The following is an 18,025-nucleotide window of genomic DNA, read 5'->3' as shown; positions in this document are numbered from 1 at the left end:
ATAACATAGACAATTCAGAAAATATGCTAGCTTTGTTAAAAAGTTTGCATAAAACACCCAATTCACTATGAATGATCAAGAAAGTAGGTAATTTTTTGAATTGTAGGGATTTCTTTGAGTTTGCAGCCAAACAGTTTTTTTATAATCTCGAACATGGATTAACACTTTTTTCCCCAGGGCAGTTTGATCATGAGACAATAATTTTCGCACCTTGTAAACCAGTTGTAAAGAAGCAGAAGCTAATTAACTACACTCCCCTCCCTAAAGTACTCGCCATCAGATTGTTGTTTCTTCTTGTTTACTAGTCGTTTCTACTCATTTCCTCTTATAGTAACCACGGAGAACAAAACCTAATTACTTTAGATTCAACACTGTTAAAGCTTGACTATCCCAGCAATCTCATCGAGCATAGTATTAAGTAAGCAAAGAAAATCCTTTCAGAAGAACTTCAAAGCCCTAAGGAGAACAAAAACGAAAAGCAGCCATTGGCCTTTGACACTACTTTTAAACTACGCAACATTTACAAAGGCATACTTGAACCACAAAGGCACTTCCTCCAGACAAAAACATTCCAGAAAGCAAACCTTCCTCACAAAACAATAGAAAGTGGGCGTGATTTGGGTGTGTCATAGGAGCTTATATTGTTCTTCGTGCACCTTTCTCCGGTCAGTGGCCGTGCGACCGTAATGTTTTCCTGACTCTGGTAAGTATATATGTTTCGAGTCGAGCCAGCCTAATTGAGTTAGATTGCGATCTACAATAGTTTCAATTGCTTCTCAATTCTAACACAGAATAGAAACGTTCTAATCTCACAGTTGAATTGACCCTCCGATGTTCAAGACCTTCCTACTCGATAGAAGGATGTTGCGGAATGAAAAAACTTTTCCTTCAATTTTTAACGCTCTTTTTAGTAAACATCAAAAAACAAAGTTTTCTAGCTATCTAAATGAATTTCATCAAATTTAAAAAGACAGTTTCAAACCCAAGTTGCTCAAGTAGACAGTATAATTTAAGTGCTCATATGCACGAGACTTTAGTATACAAGTTAGATTGTTCCGGTAGAGTTGACTCCTGGTGCCCGACTGTGTTCTGCAAAAATCATTTTACTTGTTTTATAGTACAACCCACCGTCGGCAGCTATCTATCGCCTAATTGCACTTCCTCCAAGAATGATTGCTCCTGCACCCAAGGTACCAAGTGTGGCTTTGGTTCCATCTTCCAACGGCGCATTGTCCACACCCAAGGCTTTCAGCACATTGATTGCATAATGTTGGCAATTATTGAATACCTTTTGATACTCCCCGTCTTGCACAAACTGCTCAAATACTTGTTTTGCTGCTCTGATTATACCTTGTCCAGTAATGGCCACAGCCTTGTAGAATTCAAGTTTAAGCACATGTTCGGTACTAATAATTCTGGAAATAACTCTAGATTCTTTCTTTGGACCGTTGTCTTGAATAACAACCTCGATTGATACGTAGGTTTGCTGGTCGTAACTTATAACAGCCGACATGTGATCCGCAAATCCTTTTTTCAGCGTGTACACTTTATACTGAGCGAGCTGATCTAATGCAGGAAGAAAACCAAGGTTGGAAATGCGTTCCCACATTTCTTCAAGAGCAGCGTAATCCCGCACGCATTGCACGAAACACTCCTGGTCACACATTTTGCAACGCCCTTCAGCGCAACTCAGCCTGAAATAAAACGAGAGGGAACGTCACACAGCCTATTGACTGGCTAAAGGGAAATAACCCTTTATCTCTGTTGTTATTTCCAAGAACTCGGAAGTCTATCGACTGTCAACCTGCCTATACCTTGTTAACGATATTTTCTACAGGTGAGCAAGCAATATATTTCACGATCTTTTCAATACATTGAAAACTGTTGAACAAAATGTTAGCCCATCCTAGAACCATCTATCTTCGTAGTTATTTCCAAGAACTCGGAAATGATTGCTAGTGTACATTGTTTCAATTTCGATGAACAATACATTTTATAGGCATTCGGGCTTGCGTTTCTGATTGACCTTTCTCTACCTTCCCCCTTCTCCACTTTTTAACCTCTTCCTACGTCGATTATAAAGTGCATTTATCACATTCGAATTAATCGCTCATATGGTAATGATATAACATTGTAATAAAACCATTGAGGGGACAACCCCTCTTCCTACGGTCCTGCACAGAGGCGCAAATTAAAAAAAAATTGAGAGAGGGGGAGGGGGTGTCAGGACAAGTTGGACCGCCTCTTACACGAAATGGGCCAACTCTTCAAGACCAAAATAAAAATGTATCAATTCAAGACTACGTCGGGGGAAATGGCAAGAGACCACCTCGCGCCCTGGTAAAATGGGTAATTCATTTTCTTGGCATTATGGTGTAATGGGAAACTGTTGTAGAAATTTAATACTTTGAGGGGAGCATAAGGAAACTAGATGAAAAATATTAACCTTTGTGTGCTAAAATTGTTCCTTTTTGAAAACATGCACGTAAGAAAAACACTAATAGGGCACAGGGACATGAGCTGAAAATGCATTTTACTAGGGGGTCCGGGGATGCTTTCCCAGAAAATTTTGAATTTTAAGACGTTTCCTTTGGCTCTGCTGGCCTCCTAAAAACCTAATAACCAGAAGATTCGGCTGTTTGATTGAATCTTCTTACTTTAGCCCTACTGCTATCTCAAGTCACTCCCACAGACGAAAGTGCATTAGGGAACAAGAAATAATGCTAAAACAAAGTGCATGCAAAGCTAAAACTAAATGAATCCAACTTTTATAGTGTTCTTCAAAACGGATAAATTAGATAGATGACTTTAAGTACTACTTCAATACGACTTAATGTTTCTAACGAGAAGATCACGCTGTCCCAGAACCGTACAAAGGTGTTGAGCCACACTTTTGCTATAAGGTTTAACTGTAAATAAATCATAAAATTTAACTGTTATGTAAATCATGAAATAAACTTACGACCTCTCAAATCAGCGACAGAGGACGACAAGAAGAAAACAACTAATTTCAGTCCTTAACTACTGCAAGACGTGGAGCATGCTTAAAAAGCTACCAACAAAACCAAACATTAACATAGTGCCAAATAGGGCTCTAAAGAAAATGTCACGAAATGTCAAGTAAATTCCCCACGTTGACATCACGTGTAGTGTCCAGTTCCTTGCACGTGTCTTCAACAAAGGCGAATCTAAACAAATTTTTGGAGGGGTAAAGAAGTGGTTTTGCCGATAAAAAGAGCGTGTCTCACACTTTAAGGGTGTGGTCAAAAGATAAATACTCTTATATGGTGATTTTTTACATTTCTGTTTCAAAGTTCACACTTTATTGCCATACTGTAACGGTTACAGTATCCTGGAGATAGGTTACAGTGTAACCTATCTCCAGGATACAGCGAGTCTTGCCAGTGGCAGGATACAATAGAGAATACAACTTAAGGGAAAATGGACGTAAAAAGGACCGTGTAAAAGATTATCGAAATAAAGTAACATCTAGCCTCGGCTGGTTCTTGCGAAAAAGGATTCTAAAGCGAGTGAAAGCTACCAATCTAAAGATAGACCCATCCATATGCAAAAGAAAAATAACAATTTTAATGTAACACAATCTACTCTACAACGAACTTTAGTATATACAACACAATAGTATTTATTAAATCCACAATGCTTTATTTGCTACAGTGTTGGATTTCAGTTATATTTTGGCCTAAATGTGGCCTTACTCTGGTGGTGGATTTGATGTTGCTCCAACGATTGCTGCCAGACTCAAGGTACCCTCTGTGGTATCTCTAGTTGTTTCAGCTATTAACGAAGGCTCGACTCCGAGGCCTTTTAGTAAATTAACAGCGAAATTCTTGCATTCACAAAAAACCTCTTCATATCCACCGTCTTTCAGAAATTGATCAAACATGTCTTGTGCGGTTTTGACGATACTGTATCCAGTAACAACCAATTTCATGTAGAATTTTAGTTGCAATACAAGGTTTGTGTCAATTTCCCTAGAGATGACAACAGCTTCTTGTCCAGTGCTGGTATCACGAATAACAACTTCGATTGACACGTAGGTTCTCTGGTCGTAGGAAAAAACGAATGAGAGTTGGTCAGTTACGTCCTTCTTCAACGTGTATATTCTATATTCTGCCTCCTGATACAAACTGGGAACCACTCCCATTGTGGCCAGGTGCTCCCACATGTCCAAAACAATAGAAATATCTCGCACACATCTTACCATTGGCCCCAAGTAACTCATCTTGAAACTGAAGTATTTTAGCAAGTCTAGTCTCGCCAAAGTCATTCACTCACTCAATGACAATGGCCATCATGTTTGTGCTTTTGTCTTTTATTCCCACCTGTCAGGATTTATTTCTAAGAACTCAAAGCTCATAGGAAGTTCATATCAAAACAAGTTCGGGGGTCGTTCATTCAAATTATTATTCTTACCCGGAGATTTTCAAGACAGACAAGGATTTGAAGCAAGGAATTCACAAAATTATCGTTCATAAAGTTGCATGTTAAATTGCTTATTTTTTCGAATCCAGTTTTTTAAAGGATAAATAAGTGATAAGGGCAAAGAACTCGAAGTCTTTCATGACGAACGATCGAAGTGAGTGCAACGGGGCCGTTTTACGGAAAGTGGAATGGAGGACAAGAAAGTAATAGTTAGACATAATACAGACGGAAATACAAGCAGAAAGTGAACAAAAGCACTATATTTTATTCAACACTGGGACACTGTATTTTTTCACGATTTTTTTTATCTTCAGGTAATAATTTTGATTGTTCTTTTTTTTCGTTGTTTAGAGTGGAGTGCTTAAGAATAATCTTAAGCACTCCACTCTCTGCAATATTGTTACAGTTTGTGGTAGCTATATGATCAAACAAAGTTGAACTGTCTAGCGTGACCCTAGTGGGCTCTTTAAGAATCTGCTTCATATCAAAAAGGTCGTACAGCTCACGTAACTGCATAATATGGCTCGGAGTATTGTCTCTATGACAGAAATCACAGTTAGTATCTCCTAGAATAATAATTTCTTTCCCCTCTCCGTCAAGAAAGCTCAGGTTTTTATGAAGGCTGTCAAAGCAAGAATTAGGCTCACTGTGTGGTCTATACCAAGCTATGACAATGAACGGATTTGAATTCGGGGGCTCTACCTCTATGCAAATCAACTCAAGCGATTTATTAGGAAGATCTACCCGGGGTTTAAACCTGACTGTATTTCTGATATAGAGAGCAGCACCACCACCTTGCCTACTCCTATCATATCTACAAAGAGAAAAATCATCTAATGAGATAAGCCTGTCGTCAACTTTGTGATCGATTTTGGTTTCATTTATGGCCAAAATATCAATGTTTTCGTTTTTTACAAGCGACCGTATTCCATCAATCTTCATGATGAGGCTATTTACATTTAATGATGCCATGGTCACACCCTTTCTTCGCCTCAAAGGGCAAATAACAGGCCCTTGAACGGCATTTTCATCGACACTTCTAGAATTGTTCTTCGATATTACTGACCTATTGATTACGAAGAACTGTTTTTCTATTAACATATTACAGACAGAGATATTAAAGAATCCTGAGCCATTTTGATGCCTCAGAAATGACAAAATGTCAGGAGCTTCCGGGGGCTTCGCCCCCTGGACCCCGACCATGGAAGAAGAGGGTTGAGGTGGCTTCAGCCCCCCCGATCAATTATTCCCAAGATGTACATTCAAAAATAATCTTTCTCTGAACTTCTAGCATGTTCGGCCCCATCAAACTTTTTGGCCCTCGAAATCCAGAATATTCCTGCTGTATTTTCTTAGATTTTGCTAAAGCTTTTGACACTGTCAACCATGAGATTCTTTTGCATTGCATTGGAAATCATTTATCAGATAGCTTTTCTATATCATATGGTGTCCCTCAAGGGAGTGTTTTAGGCCCCTTGCTTTTTTGCTTTACATTAATGACTTGCCAAGTGCAACAAAAGTTTCGAGTCCACATCTTTTTGCTGACGACACAAGTCTCTTTAATTCTCACAGTAACATATCCATACTTAAAGAAAATATAAACACTGAGCTAGAGGTTAATTGCAAAGAAGCTGTCGCTTAACACAAGTAAATCAAACTACCTGATTTTTTCCCCAAAAAATAAGAAATCAAATAAGAAAATGAAAAGAAAAATCAACAATACTGAAATAGACGAAGCTCAAGTTGTGAATTACCTCGACGTGCTAATAAACAACGAACTTTCTTGGAAGGCACATGTGCAGCCAATTAATTTGAAAATCTCTAAAGGTATTGGCATCATTGCTCGGCTTAAGCATTATGTTCCTAGAAATATACTCATCAATTTTTACAATTCTTTTATACAACCACACATTAATTATGCTCTTATAAATTGGGGAGGTACCTTTAAAAGTACCCTAGACCCTCTTAAAAAAAGCCTTAACAATTGCTTTCAAACAAAAGACTGCCAACAGCGATCTTTTGTTTCGTCAACTAAATCTCCATAATTTAGAAGAAGGCTACAAATAGAATCAGCAAAATTCATGTTTGATATCATTCAGAAATGAGCCAATACAACTCTTTCAGATCTTTTCACATCAGTTGCTTCTGTGCATAATATCCGCACAAGACAAGCAACATCTGGCAATCTATCACAGCCAGCCGTAAGAACAAATCTTAAAGCAATTTCCATAGTAAGTCAAGGAGTTAAATTCTGCAATATTATTCCCTTGGAAATAAAACAATCCAAAACAAAATATAACTTTGTGAAAGGTTTAAAAAAATTGATTTAGGGCTAATTTTGTAATCTTGAAACTGGTTTACTCATCAGAAAACTGTCAGTTCTCAATTTATGAGCATTTAGATTCGATATTGGGTTTTGGCATCTTTTCTTTTATTTATCGATTATTTCGTTTAGTTTAGTTCTTCATTGTTGTCTTTTTATTTTGTATTTGTTAACCTTAACCTTTATCTAATTTTTTTTTCTAATTCAATGTAATTTTATGCATGCAGTGTAATAGGGCAAATAACTCGATAGCTCATCTTAGCTCTTTTTATTTGCCCTAAGTTTTATCAATTATAAGTTTGTTTAATCATGTAGCCTGTAATTAAAAGCTTGAATTCATAATAATTTGTTTCGCTGCAAAAGCAATTCGAGGCTTATATAGATCCAATCGAGGTCAAAATAACATGGTCTATGAGCTCTGGGTGGCTCTGGAACCCTCGTGTGCCCTTCTAGCAGAGAAGCAGAGATCGTTGTTGTTAGATTATCAAAATCAGGGATATGTCAGCGTTTGAGGAAGAAGAGCCGCCGCAGAAAATTCCACGGTTGTTGAAAATCAAGGAAAGTGGTAAAAGATTAATTGTTATTTTGGAACATGCTTCACTGGAAACCGTCAAGGTAAAGTTATATGTGCAAAATGCTTTAACGATGCTGCTCAATTGCTCTGTATTTGTTACGCTATGCCATGAACAATCTGCAGTTGTGCTTTGAACAAACAATGTCACCCTAGTTCTTTTTCACACAAAGTGTGACTCTTCATTGTTGTTATTTCACACCAGTTCATCTTACGTTTAACTAGTAGTTCAGTAGTTCAGTATTTAGTTGAGTTGAAACGGTGAATTTGAGTATAATGATAGGGAACATTTTACAAAACTTCTTTTTATTTATTCTATCAGTATGACCTCTGGGCCTCTGAGCAGCAATTTTTATGAGTATTGTTTATTGCTGTGTATTCCATACCAAGTCTATCATTGGTGATAAAACCACCAGCCTTAGAGCTACAATTGAATACACCTACCTTGTTAAAACATTTGATTTCAATCTATGGCTCTAAAATAAAACACATATATAAATCATAAGATAATGAATTTAGCATCAAATTTGTTCTAATTCAATAAGCCCTGGTTAGGATTTTAGTAGATAAGCATTTTAAAATTGTATAATAACTATGAATGTAAGTAAATTGTGTCAGGAATAAATAATGGAACATTAAATCGCACGCAATCTAGTACATTTTAAAATTGTGTTTATCACATGCTGATTTTAACTTTGGAGCATAAGGAAAATTATTGAATTGTGTTCAAACATATTTATATGATCTGTCAAAATGCAATTGATGTGCCTTCCCTCATCGTCACCATTTCTTTATGTTCTTGGACAAATTTAGAGAGCCCAGTTTAAATAGTTGAGGGGTTAGATCCCTCATCCTCCCTTGCATACACCGCTGCTTTAGGCAGTGTTCAGAAAGATCATAGAAACTTTTTCCCCATTAATGCAGCTCATCCTGTACACTGAAGGCTGAGAGTGCTATTATAATTCATATTTTGCATTTTTTATATTTCCCTTTTAGAGATTCCACATTCTCTCATTCCCTGAGTCCTGTTGGCCTAGTTTATTCATTTTGCCTTGCGAGAGGATGCTTATTTGCTACTGAGGGTGAAACACCCGCCAAACTCTTTTCAAAAAATAGCTCTTTTTTGTGAAAATGTTGATTTGCTTAGGGCAGGGATTTGATTTCTGGACCTAGCAGGCCAAATCTGGCATGATTGTGTGTTGATAGTTGTGCATACATGTCTCTGCTTTTCTATGCTAAAAGAATCTATTGAAAATTTATGTAAGTCAATTTTAGGTTGTTTCTAGTATCTTTGATATACAACCATTTCATTTAGTATCATTTCTAGCTGAAACCGAATTGAGCAATATAGCTCATTCATTTGTAACAAAGCTAATGATAGTTTTTGTTTCAAAATTTCACTTTGCTTGAAAAAGATAGTGTTGTTCATGTTCTGTGAAAGTTTTACATTTAGGCCTACTTTCATTTTGGCCCAGCAAGTTGATGCTCCACTGTGTCATAATAAATTTCATGATAAGGACCAATTGTAGGAATTATTAGGAAGGTGTCACACCCCTTATGCACTACTGTTTTGTACCCAGGACAAAACATAGTAGTAAACAATATTTTTTGTTTGTTTGTTTTGTTTACCTCTGTGTTCGTTTTGAATTGCTTAAAGCTTTAATCGCACTTGCTAAACTACATGATATCAATATGAACCTAGATCTCTGCATCCCTTCCACTTATCGAGAAACATATTTGCATTACTAATAACAACAAGAGTAATTATTGCCTAGTAACATAGATATAAGATTAAGAATATTTGCTAGACAGAATACTTGGAGATTCTGCCAAAGTTGCATTCTAAACTAGGTGCATTGGCATTAACAACTGTTGATGCCTAAGCATTTTAGCAAACACAAAACAGCCTCCTAGTTTGGGTTGGAAGGGAAAGGAAAAGCACCAGCCTTCATCATCATCATTATCATCATCATCATCATTTATTTATTTACATTAGGCTTAAAACAAATACAGCTAATTTACAACTTATTAAGGCCTGCTATTTACATTTAGTTAAAATTTCCATTTAGTTAAAAATAAAACTTTGCGATTAATATTGTTATGTACAAGAAAAAAGCAAGTTCAGATCTATTCTGATAGAAACCCGTCTTTCGGAATGCATATTTTGCCAAGCCTTTAGTTGCATTTTCTCTTTTTCAACATTTAATCCATTTCTGAAATTTCAAAGTTTATTTCTGCCATATTGTGTAATTTCAACTCCGGAAGACTTGGTTCACACTCTTTGGGGACTGTACACTCTTTTTTTATAAGAACAGTTTTATAAGAACACAAGCCACAAAATTGGTCAAAAGCTGAGGCTGCACTACTGTAAAATGGAATCTCTATCGACGTTTTATCTCAAAAGTGAGGATTTTGAGCCATGTGTGGATGGGTAAATATTCAAACTTGGTGACAAGTCAAGTTGAAGGCTATCTCACTCACTTTGTTGGCAAATGAGGCCTGAACACCCTCTAGAGTGAAGAAGCTAGCAATCATACTGCTTATACTCTTTTAATTTAAGAGTAAATTAAGAACAATCCAGTCTCATATTTTTGATAAAGTTAAGAACAGTCAGCCAGAACTCAAATTTACTGGTTCTTATAAAAAATAGAGTGTATTTGAATGCACCGAGAAAAAGCCAAATCATTTGCGTAATCTTTGTATGTAATGTAAACGCCCCTTTGTTATTTACGCCCTTAGGGCAACATCCCTGCCCATAGACATGAGAAAATTTAATAAAGAGCAATAAGTGCAAGCTATTGCGCTATTTTGGATATCCGAATGACCTGTGTTATCCTTGGTCTTATGATTATTTTGGCTGAACTTTATGTCATCAACAACATGCATCCTGTCGCACTTCTCTTTTGTGGATAGTTTTGTATAAACGTTCGGCGTTTCATGCACTAACTTCATTCATCGGACCAAGCATCCACAATATTACGATTTTGTTTTGAATTTTAGGGGTCTTTTATTGTTTTCAAAGATCCAATTTGGCTTCAACATGTCCATGAATCTTCTTTTGGAAACCTTTGCAGTTATTTCAAACATGCCTTTTCTGTATAATTGTCTATCTTTCTTAAATTTCCGTCCTCTCCACTCATCTATCGTCTTGCTTTTTTGGATGTTGCTCAAAGTATTCTGCTGCTGCGCTATACAACCATTCACTCTCAGATCGGAGCGCAGAAAGCGACGTTTTTCCACTGTTGATTTCTTTTATGGCTTGCTGAACACGACAAAGGTCTATTTTTGTGTTCTTACGTGCAGCAAGCAGGCCAGTGACACTGGTATGCCTGAGGATATCATCGTTCTGAACCTCTGAACCTAAACCTTTGCAGCCATCTCCATTGCTAGAATAGTAGACGCCCGCGAAATTCCCTAGTATTTTTGATGTGTTTGTGTCAGCTTCAGAAAAGTTACCGCGAATTGTTGTCTCACATGGGGCCAGATATGTGTAGAAGTCATAATCAGACATTTTGTATGATGTGGTTTTAGAGAAAAATGACGTTATAGCCTCTTCAGCTGTCATTTTGGGGGATTCTGCTTTATAGTTACACGAAAAAAGACAATTTCCAGCCCTGTCAACTGTGGGTAGCTGCGTCTCGTTGTCTACTTTCTGTTGCTCAAAATCAGTTGCAATTTCCCATTGGCACGAACCGGTGTTGTTTTTCTTTGCCATGACAAACTGGACAGGTGACTTGCAAATATTGTCAAGTTGATATGATGCAAAGAGAATACCGATGTTGAAATCGTTTATTGCTTTGCCTGTTATTGTAGTCGTCGATTTTGACCATAGCAGTACTGCCGATATCAGTAACACACAAAAAGGTACAAATCCCATTTTCAGTCAATAAAGCGTAATGATATATATTTGAATTTGCTTGTGTTTGATTTCCTTGGGTTTGATTGAAGGATAATACAACTTGTTTGGCGTATAAGTGTCTAAAACGGGTCACTGCCCAAATTGCATTACCAGTTGTCTTAAGAACAAACACCGGCTATTTGCGATACAACGTATCTACAAGCAGGTTCAATCACTCAGGCTTTTTAACTGCCATGCTATGATTCATTAAGAGTCATTCCTCAAATGTAATTAATAGTTTTCGATCAATCACGTTACACTGCGCCTAGCGTAAAACGACCCACATGGATGCCAGTTGTTGCGGAGCAAAGGGAAGGGTTTCACCCAGGATTTTTAGTAGCTCTCATTCAGCAACCAATTCACCTCAGCTTCCCTAATAATATTGGCATTTTGCAGATGTCTAGAGTTAATTGATAACGCCGATGAGTGCATTTGAGTAGAAGCATTTAACTAACATTTAACGAGAGTATTAATTTCTGAATGTTCCTTAATTTCTTTCGATGCTCTCAATAGACCTTCCCTTCAATGTTTTTCTGTCGGCCGTTTTGTACAACCTTGGTCAACACTTACGTAGAATATGAATATAGACACCAAGAATGCTTGTCTCTAGCGCCACTCCAGATGGTTGTGTCCTGCGGCAGAATCCGCAAAATTCCTGTATTATTAGGCAAGCCAGTATTAATAAACTGAGAGGGGCCGTTGTTCTTAAAACTTTAAAAAGAAGAAGAACTATGACATCGTTAAACTTTTTTGCTTCAAAAGTAGATTGTTTCAATTGGTGCAGTGAGCCACTAATGTTATCTAAAGAATGATGTTTAACGATTTAACACAGCTACATCTCTCCTAGAATGGCAAACGCTTTGAGCTTTTAAACTGTGATGATCATAAGCACGTGCTCAAGAAGCAGGGCCGTGATTTGTCTTCAGCCCGTCCCGACATCACGCATCAGTGTTTGTTGATGTTGATGGACAGTCCTTTAAACAGAGCTGGCCTTCTTCAGGTGTATGTCCATACAGCAAGGAATTCTCTCATCGAAATCAACCCACAGACACGTATACCAAGGACGTTCACTCGCTTTTCTGGATTGATTGGTAAGCTCACAGCATCGTTTTAATTGTGTTAAACATGCGATTCCATTGGTTTGTCTTTATAGTTGGGGGTGATATGTTTTCTGCTACGGACGTTTTATGCAAGTAACAGTTTTCTTGAAATTCTAGCAGTTCTTGATAAATGTCATTGATTTGAAGTTTGAAGTTTTTTTAAATGAGGGGTACGTTTGCCCTAGTAACTGTTTATAAGTCAATGACTTTTTGAAACATAATCAAGCTTGTCGTCGGACACTGTTCAAAGTACAAAACTTCTACACAATGGCAGTATTTACATTTAGACGGAACTGGCTCTAAGCATTTTTGGTCCAATCTGGGTTTTACCAGTGAGTGCTGCGTGATAGCAGAATAGCATGTTTTAGTTGCTGTTTTTGATCTGCAAGTCACAAGAGGTTGTAATGTAAATTGATTGTAACGTAATTCTTTTGAATGGATGGAAGTGCTATCCATGTACGGTAAACAAAACTATGCTTAGACTTTGAATCATAACAAATGACTCGTAGCAAAACTAAGCTTGTGTGGTGTGTTAAACCAGAAAGGGTTTGTTGAAAATATTTCGTCCTTTGCATTGTTACAGACATTGAGATACATTAATTGTATGTTTTGTCTTTTAGTTCAGTTGCTTCACAAACTTAGCATTCAAGCTTCGGATGGCAAACAAAAACTTCTCAAGGTATGTATTATGAATGTATTCATCTATAATTGGACAGCTGAAATTGGTATTTTTTTAGATACCCAGCAGTTGAATAGAGCTATGACAATAATGCGTCCATCCGAAATGAACACTGCTTTACTGGATAACTTGCAATCTGATTAGTGAATCTGTTAACATTTCTACTTGTTCTCTATTCTCGTGTATTCTCAAATTAAACTGTATATTTTACTCCTCAGAACATTTTCATACTGTTTTGGGCATGATGAATATCTTCGTGACGTAATCTATGTTTCACGTGCTTTTCATAGCTTTGCAGCGTTTGATTGCAGTTGATTTTCCGCTGAAGGCGAAGATTACCATGGCTCCGCATCGATTCACTGTTAGCCTAGCATGTGTTGGGTTGTTTGCTGTTCATTATGGTGGAATGCTTTCTCTCCTGCCACTTTTCTCTTCTTTTCTTTTAAGTGCAGTGGTGATATTCATTAATTACACGTTTCTTATCATATTGTACTGCGCAATCTTTTGCCAGGTGTATCGAAGTGAGACCTCTAGGAATTCTGTACCAAATGGCCAACCCAACAGATGTCGATATGCTTTGATACACTCGTTACAGCAGCAGTACAATATGATAATATGTTTTGGTTACAGCAGCATTTATTTGTGGATACTTGCCATTTGCCTTTACAGTTGTACTGTTTCCCTCTCAGTCATTGGTCCCTCACATTTGTGATCTTTTATCCCGAGCAATCCGATTCATGATACTGTCAGTTACTTATACATTGCGGTATTCATTAAGAGAGAGAAAGAGACGAAGATTCTGGAAGTAAAAACATAATTTGCTAAGAATAATTGTGTCATACTGTTATTTTAGCAGCGGCACTATTTTTGTGATGTGACAGTTTTTGTTCTTCAGCTATCACTAATACCAAGTTCTGGTGAATGGTACTGGTGGTACCATGGATGGTAGATTGTAGGGGCTGTACGATAGTGTAAAAGTAAATGTTATTTTCCAGCAATGATTGCAAATATACAGGTCATCGAGCGAATGAAGATCGACTGGTTATATTCCTCGTTACTGATGACTAAATCCATCACAGAAACGACTTGTGTCCCTTATCATAGGCGCTTCGACGAAAGCCTGTTCAATGAGTCTGTTGCGATATCTCATCAAGGTTTTAGAGACAAGATAGCATCTTATACATGTGAAACCTCCCATCTTAAATCTCTGGCTTAATAATTTTTTTCGCCTCATACGCTGAAAGAAACTGTTTTAACTCTCTCAAATGGCGTTTCCAGATGTTCCAAGGAAAGGGACATCTTAAGAAATCATTTGCACACTTGTCCACAATATGGAAGTTTTTCAGAAGCAATCTTGTATCGAAAAAAGGGAGAGATATGCTTGGATTGTCCAAAAATATTTTCTTAAGAAATTTTTCAATCGTTATTTGGTAAATCAATTTTCAGGCAATGGCTAAGATTGTGTAGATAATGTAAAATTGTGTCAATACCTTCAAAAGTGTTGCCAAAATACCTTCACAAATTTAGAACCTAAACAATGTATTGGTAACTACAAAACAAAATGCTCAACTTCGGATAGGCTTTAACCATCCTGTCAGTGAGAGAGAGATTAACACGGTCAATTAAGACGGATGAAACAACCTTCTCAAGGCTCGTAGCATTCTTGAAAGAAAGGAAATCTTCATCATTTAGTCCATTTCAAGTGCTGTTTTCTAAAACATTTTCACTTGATGCGGCTTCACCTATACTGCTGTTGAATAATTTGGGCCTTTTATAGAGCTAGTTAAACAGCATAATTTCATAAACAACTGTTGAAAGTACAGAGAAAAGATTTGTTCACTTTTATTGCAATTGTCAAAAGATATGGGACTATGCATTCTCTTCCATGGTTATCGAGCAAAGTTTTAAAACTTGATACATATAAAAGCTATGTAAACTAGTTACACAATTTCATTATCAATTCGAATACTGATTTGATCATGTTCATTGATGGCTGTCGTTCGAGTTTTGTATCACTGTATTAAAAATAGTTGTGTATTAAAGCGCTGGTGACCCATTTGATGTATGCTTTAATTACACTGCTTAAATTCCTAACTGTTACAGTCATTTGAAATTTTGATCAAATAAAATGAACGTTTCAGTTAAGCTTGACTCCTCAGGCAGTGTTGTGGTGAGAGTTAGCTCCAGCTAAAGGAGAACGTTAATGGTTAGATAAGTGGATTGCAGATTCGGGGATTTGTCTTGTGAGTGTTTTAATGATTAAGAAATGTCTTCTGTGGTGGCATACGAACGAAGCATGCACCCCCAGAAAATATAGAATGATTTGACGATAAGAGCTCAAAAATGCTATATGCATCCCTTCTCTCTATTCACTCATTCTTCGTATAGATGCGCTAATCGAAAGCTATCGTAAGTTTGTCTTGCCTATATCGAATGCAGTGCTAGCCACATCCGTCACAAAACTCTTCGAATTTTTATTCTTCCGGATATTTGTCTTTTTATTCATAATTTCCAAAAAGTTATCATTTTATATCATCAGTATTTGTCTTATATGTAAAGAAAATTTTCGATTTAATCTAAGATGACACACACAGGGTTTGTCGATCGCTTTTTCTTGTTTACGTCGTCTTGACCCGTTTCATGGATACAAAACAGGGCGTATGGTTTTTAGTTTATATCTGTTTTTATCTTCTTTTTTCCTCAGGTAATAAAAAACCCGATCACCGATCATCTTCCAGTTGGTTGCAAGAAAATAGGTAACGTCTTGTGCATTTTACTGTCATTAAAACGTCTTTATTGCATCAGGTAATGCTTCTTATCTAGCGATATGATTGAAAAGGAAGAATTCTTGGATCTCGTTCGAAGCTTAGCGCGCAAAGAGATGTTTTTCGTGGTTTTCTTCCTAGTAGTATTTTCAAGGCAATATTATTTGCGATTTTTGGTACTTGAGTTTTCTCAAAACATCCATGATGTTTAGAAAGTTATGCTACAATGGAGTGTATACAACTGATTGGTTTAGTCTTATTCTTGTCACGGTTGGACAGCTATTCATCCTTCAACGATCCATTATATTTGATTTAAGAATCGAAAAAGAAGCTTTAGTAATTTTGAAATCTAATTTTGTAGAAAATCTAACAAATAGATAAAGTACTCAGCTACAGTGTACCGGGCAAGATTGTCTAAAATTTTTTGAATTAGAAATCCAAATTGCTAAAGTATCTTTTGCCAAATTTTTTATTATTATTCTTGTGTATATACAGAACCCTGGTCAATGTTTTCTATCAAGAAATGGAAAGTGTCTATTGATGAAACTTTGATCTAACTCTGATCTACTGATCAAACTATTATTTTTGTTGCTTCTGTCATGATCAAAACGTTTTCTGCAAGCTCTTTTGCAAACGATTGAACCGTTCTTCGTTGTTTATGTAGTTATGTCATACAACGCTGAAAAGTGCGCCCACCCAAGGGACTATGTTCCAGCAGATGACCCAGTTGTGTTTGTCATCGGAGCAATGGCCCATGGCTCGGTGAGTTCAGCAGTGTTTCAAGACCTAAACATGGCAGCAAAGAGGCTTTCATAGCTTCCCTACCATTAACAAGCATAGGTTTAGTTTCTTTTAAACCTCTGTTTTGATCCCTTTCACCCTCTGAAGCCTTATTTTCCAACAAAAATTTAGACTGCAAAAAGGTGCGTCTTTCAAAACCTGTAAGTTTTCCCTATTGTCAAAAAGAGAAGGTTAAATTTTTCAAAAACTGATCATGGTTTCCTAATGATAAAAGGTATGTCATTTGCCTTTTCTTTAACGTTTGAACCTTCTAGATCTTTATTGTTGGGGAAAATGTTTACTTAAAAACATATATTTGCTAAGCCTTAAAGATTGTTTTTTGTCAAAAAGCTAGGGTTAAATTTTTCAAAAACCAATTTTGATTTAATGGTATCAATCTGCTCAGACATATTATTTACATCTATTTCGAAGGTTTGGACATTCTAGAATTCAATTCATGAACGAAAATTTTACCTGATCATGGTTTTTTCATTAATGCTATAGGCGAGTGTTAGCTTTTTCGAAAAGGCTATGGTATCTTTATACCAACTGGAATTCTTCCAAGAATCTGAGGCACTCACAGGAATATCTGGCTAGTCGTAAATTATCTCCCAACCAACTCCCCCCCCCCCCTCCCCGCTCACTAAACCAATATTGCGGTGAGAGTGGTTGAGCCTTCATGTACCCTCACTAATTGTGTAAACATCTTAGCAAAAGCGATATAGGTGACTTTTGCGTATGACATAAAGTTAAGACATTTAATTGGATTTTTCGTCAAGAAATCTGAGCTATTTTTTGCAAAGATTCCTGCCCCTTATAGCAATTTGCCCAGCATGTCATGCTACTGTATTTAGTCTGAAAATCTTTTTTAAAAACTCTCATTTGACAAGATAAGGCCTAATCTACAAGAATACGTAAGGGGATAAGTTAAAAAAAGTTTTGTAAAGATTTTTATGTATTACTCGAGTGTGCTAAGAAAACAATTTGTTTTTTTATAGGTTCAAGTTGATTATGGTGAAGAAAATGTTGCTATTAGTCAATATCCGCTCTCTGCCGCTCTAACATGTACCAAAGTTTGTTCGGCCTTCGAAGAAGTCTGGGGCGTGAATTAATGGATCTGCGCAGACCGAACTGCTAGCAGTCCGTACCAATACAATGGCGGGCATATTAGCAGGATAAATCAATGAGGTTTTCAGATGGAAGTAATAAAAAAAGACAGCGGGAATATGCAAAAGGACACTAACATATGTATTGGATAATGTTAGCCATTTGCATTGACATTTGTGTTTTAAAACACACTATGTAAATTGCTTTTAAGAAACTATTTTATGTTGCAGTAGAAACACAAATAATGTCTTTGATATTGGATGTAGTTCTAAGAATTTTTTGTTGTTCTGTATTCACGTCTGTTTTGTAAATACTCTGTGAATTCATAAATATATCGGTGCCAGCTCTGTTGTCGCTCG

General features: G+C 36.8%; 2 protein-coding genes across 3 annotated transcripts; one reads left to right on the top strand and one right to left on the bottom strand.

Moving 5' to 3' along the window:
* Positions 1 to 872: 872 nt before the first annotated feature.
* Positions 873 to 3,321, bottom strand: LOC148959928 (uncharacterized). 2 transcript variants are annotated; one of them, XM_089109502.1, is made up of 2 exons: positions 2,963 to 3,321; positions 873 to 1,694 (listed from the first exon to the last, which is right to left on the bottom strand). In XM_089109502.1, the coding sequence occupies exon 2, from the start codon at positions 1,664 to 1,666 to the stop codon at positions 1,142 to 1,144; it is 525 nt and encodes a 174-aa protein (XP_088965628.1). In that variant the 5' UTR covers positions 1,667 to 1,694; positions 2,963 to 3,321; the 3' UTR covers positions 873 to 1,141. The 2 variants fall into 2 exon arrangements, with proteins under 2 accessions (XP_088965628.1, XP_088965627.1); XM_089109501.1 differs by having other exon boundaries at positions 2,966 to 3,321.
* A 3,799-nt stretch (positions 3,322 to 7,120) lies between these two features.
* Positions 7,121 to 18,006, top strand: LOC135683760 (ribosomal RNA small subunit methyltransferase NEP1). The gene is made up of 6 exons (XM_065199110.2): positions 7,121 to 7,381; positions 12,083 to 12,326; positions 12,956 to 13,014; positions 15,719 to 15,770; positions 16,444 to 16,541; positions 17,558 to 18,006. The coding sequence occupies exons 1-6, from the start codon at positions 7,265 to 7,267 to the stop codon at positions 17,669 to 17,671; spliced, it is 684 nt and encodes a 227-aa protein (XP_065055182.2). The 5' UTR covers positions 7,121 to 7,264; the 3' UTR covers positions 17,672 to 18,006.
* The last annotated feature ends 19 nt before the right edge of the window (positions 18,007 to 18,025 follow it).

The sequence above is a fragment of the Rhopilema esculentum genome, chromosome 7 (assembly GCF_057945365.1).
Source record: "Rhopilema esculentum isolate cy_ngs chromosome 7, ASM5794536v1, whole genome shotgun sequence".
NCBI classification, from domain to species: domain Eukaryota; kingdom Metazoa; phylum Cnidaria; class Scyphozoa; order Rhizostomeae; family Rhizostomatidae; genus Rhopilema; species Rhopilema esculentum.
This window is presented reverse-complemented; position numbering and strand designations above follow the sequence as displayed.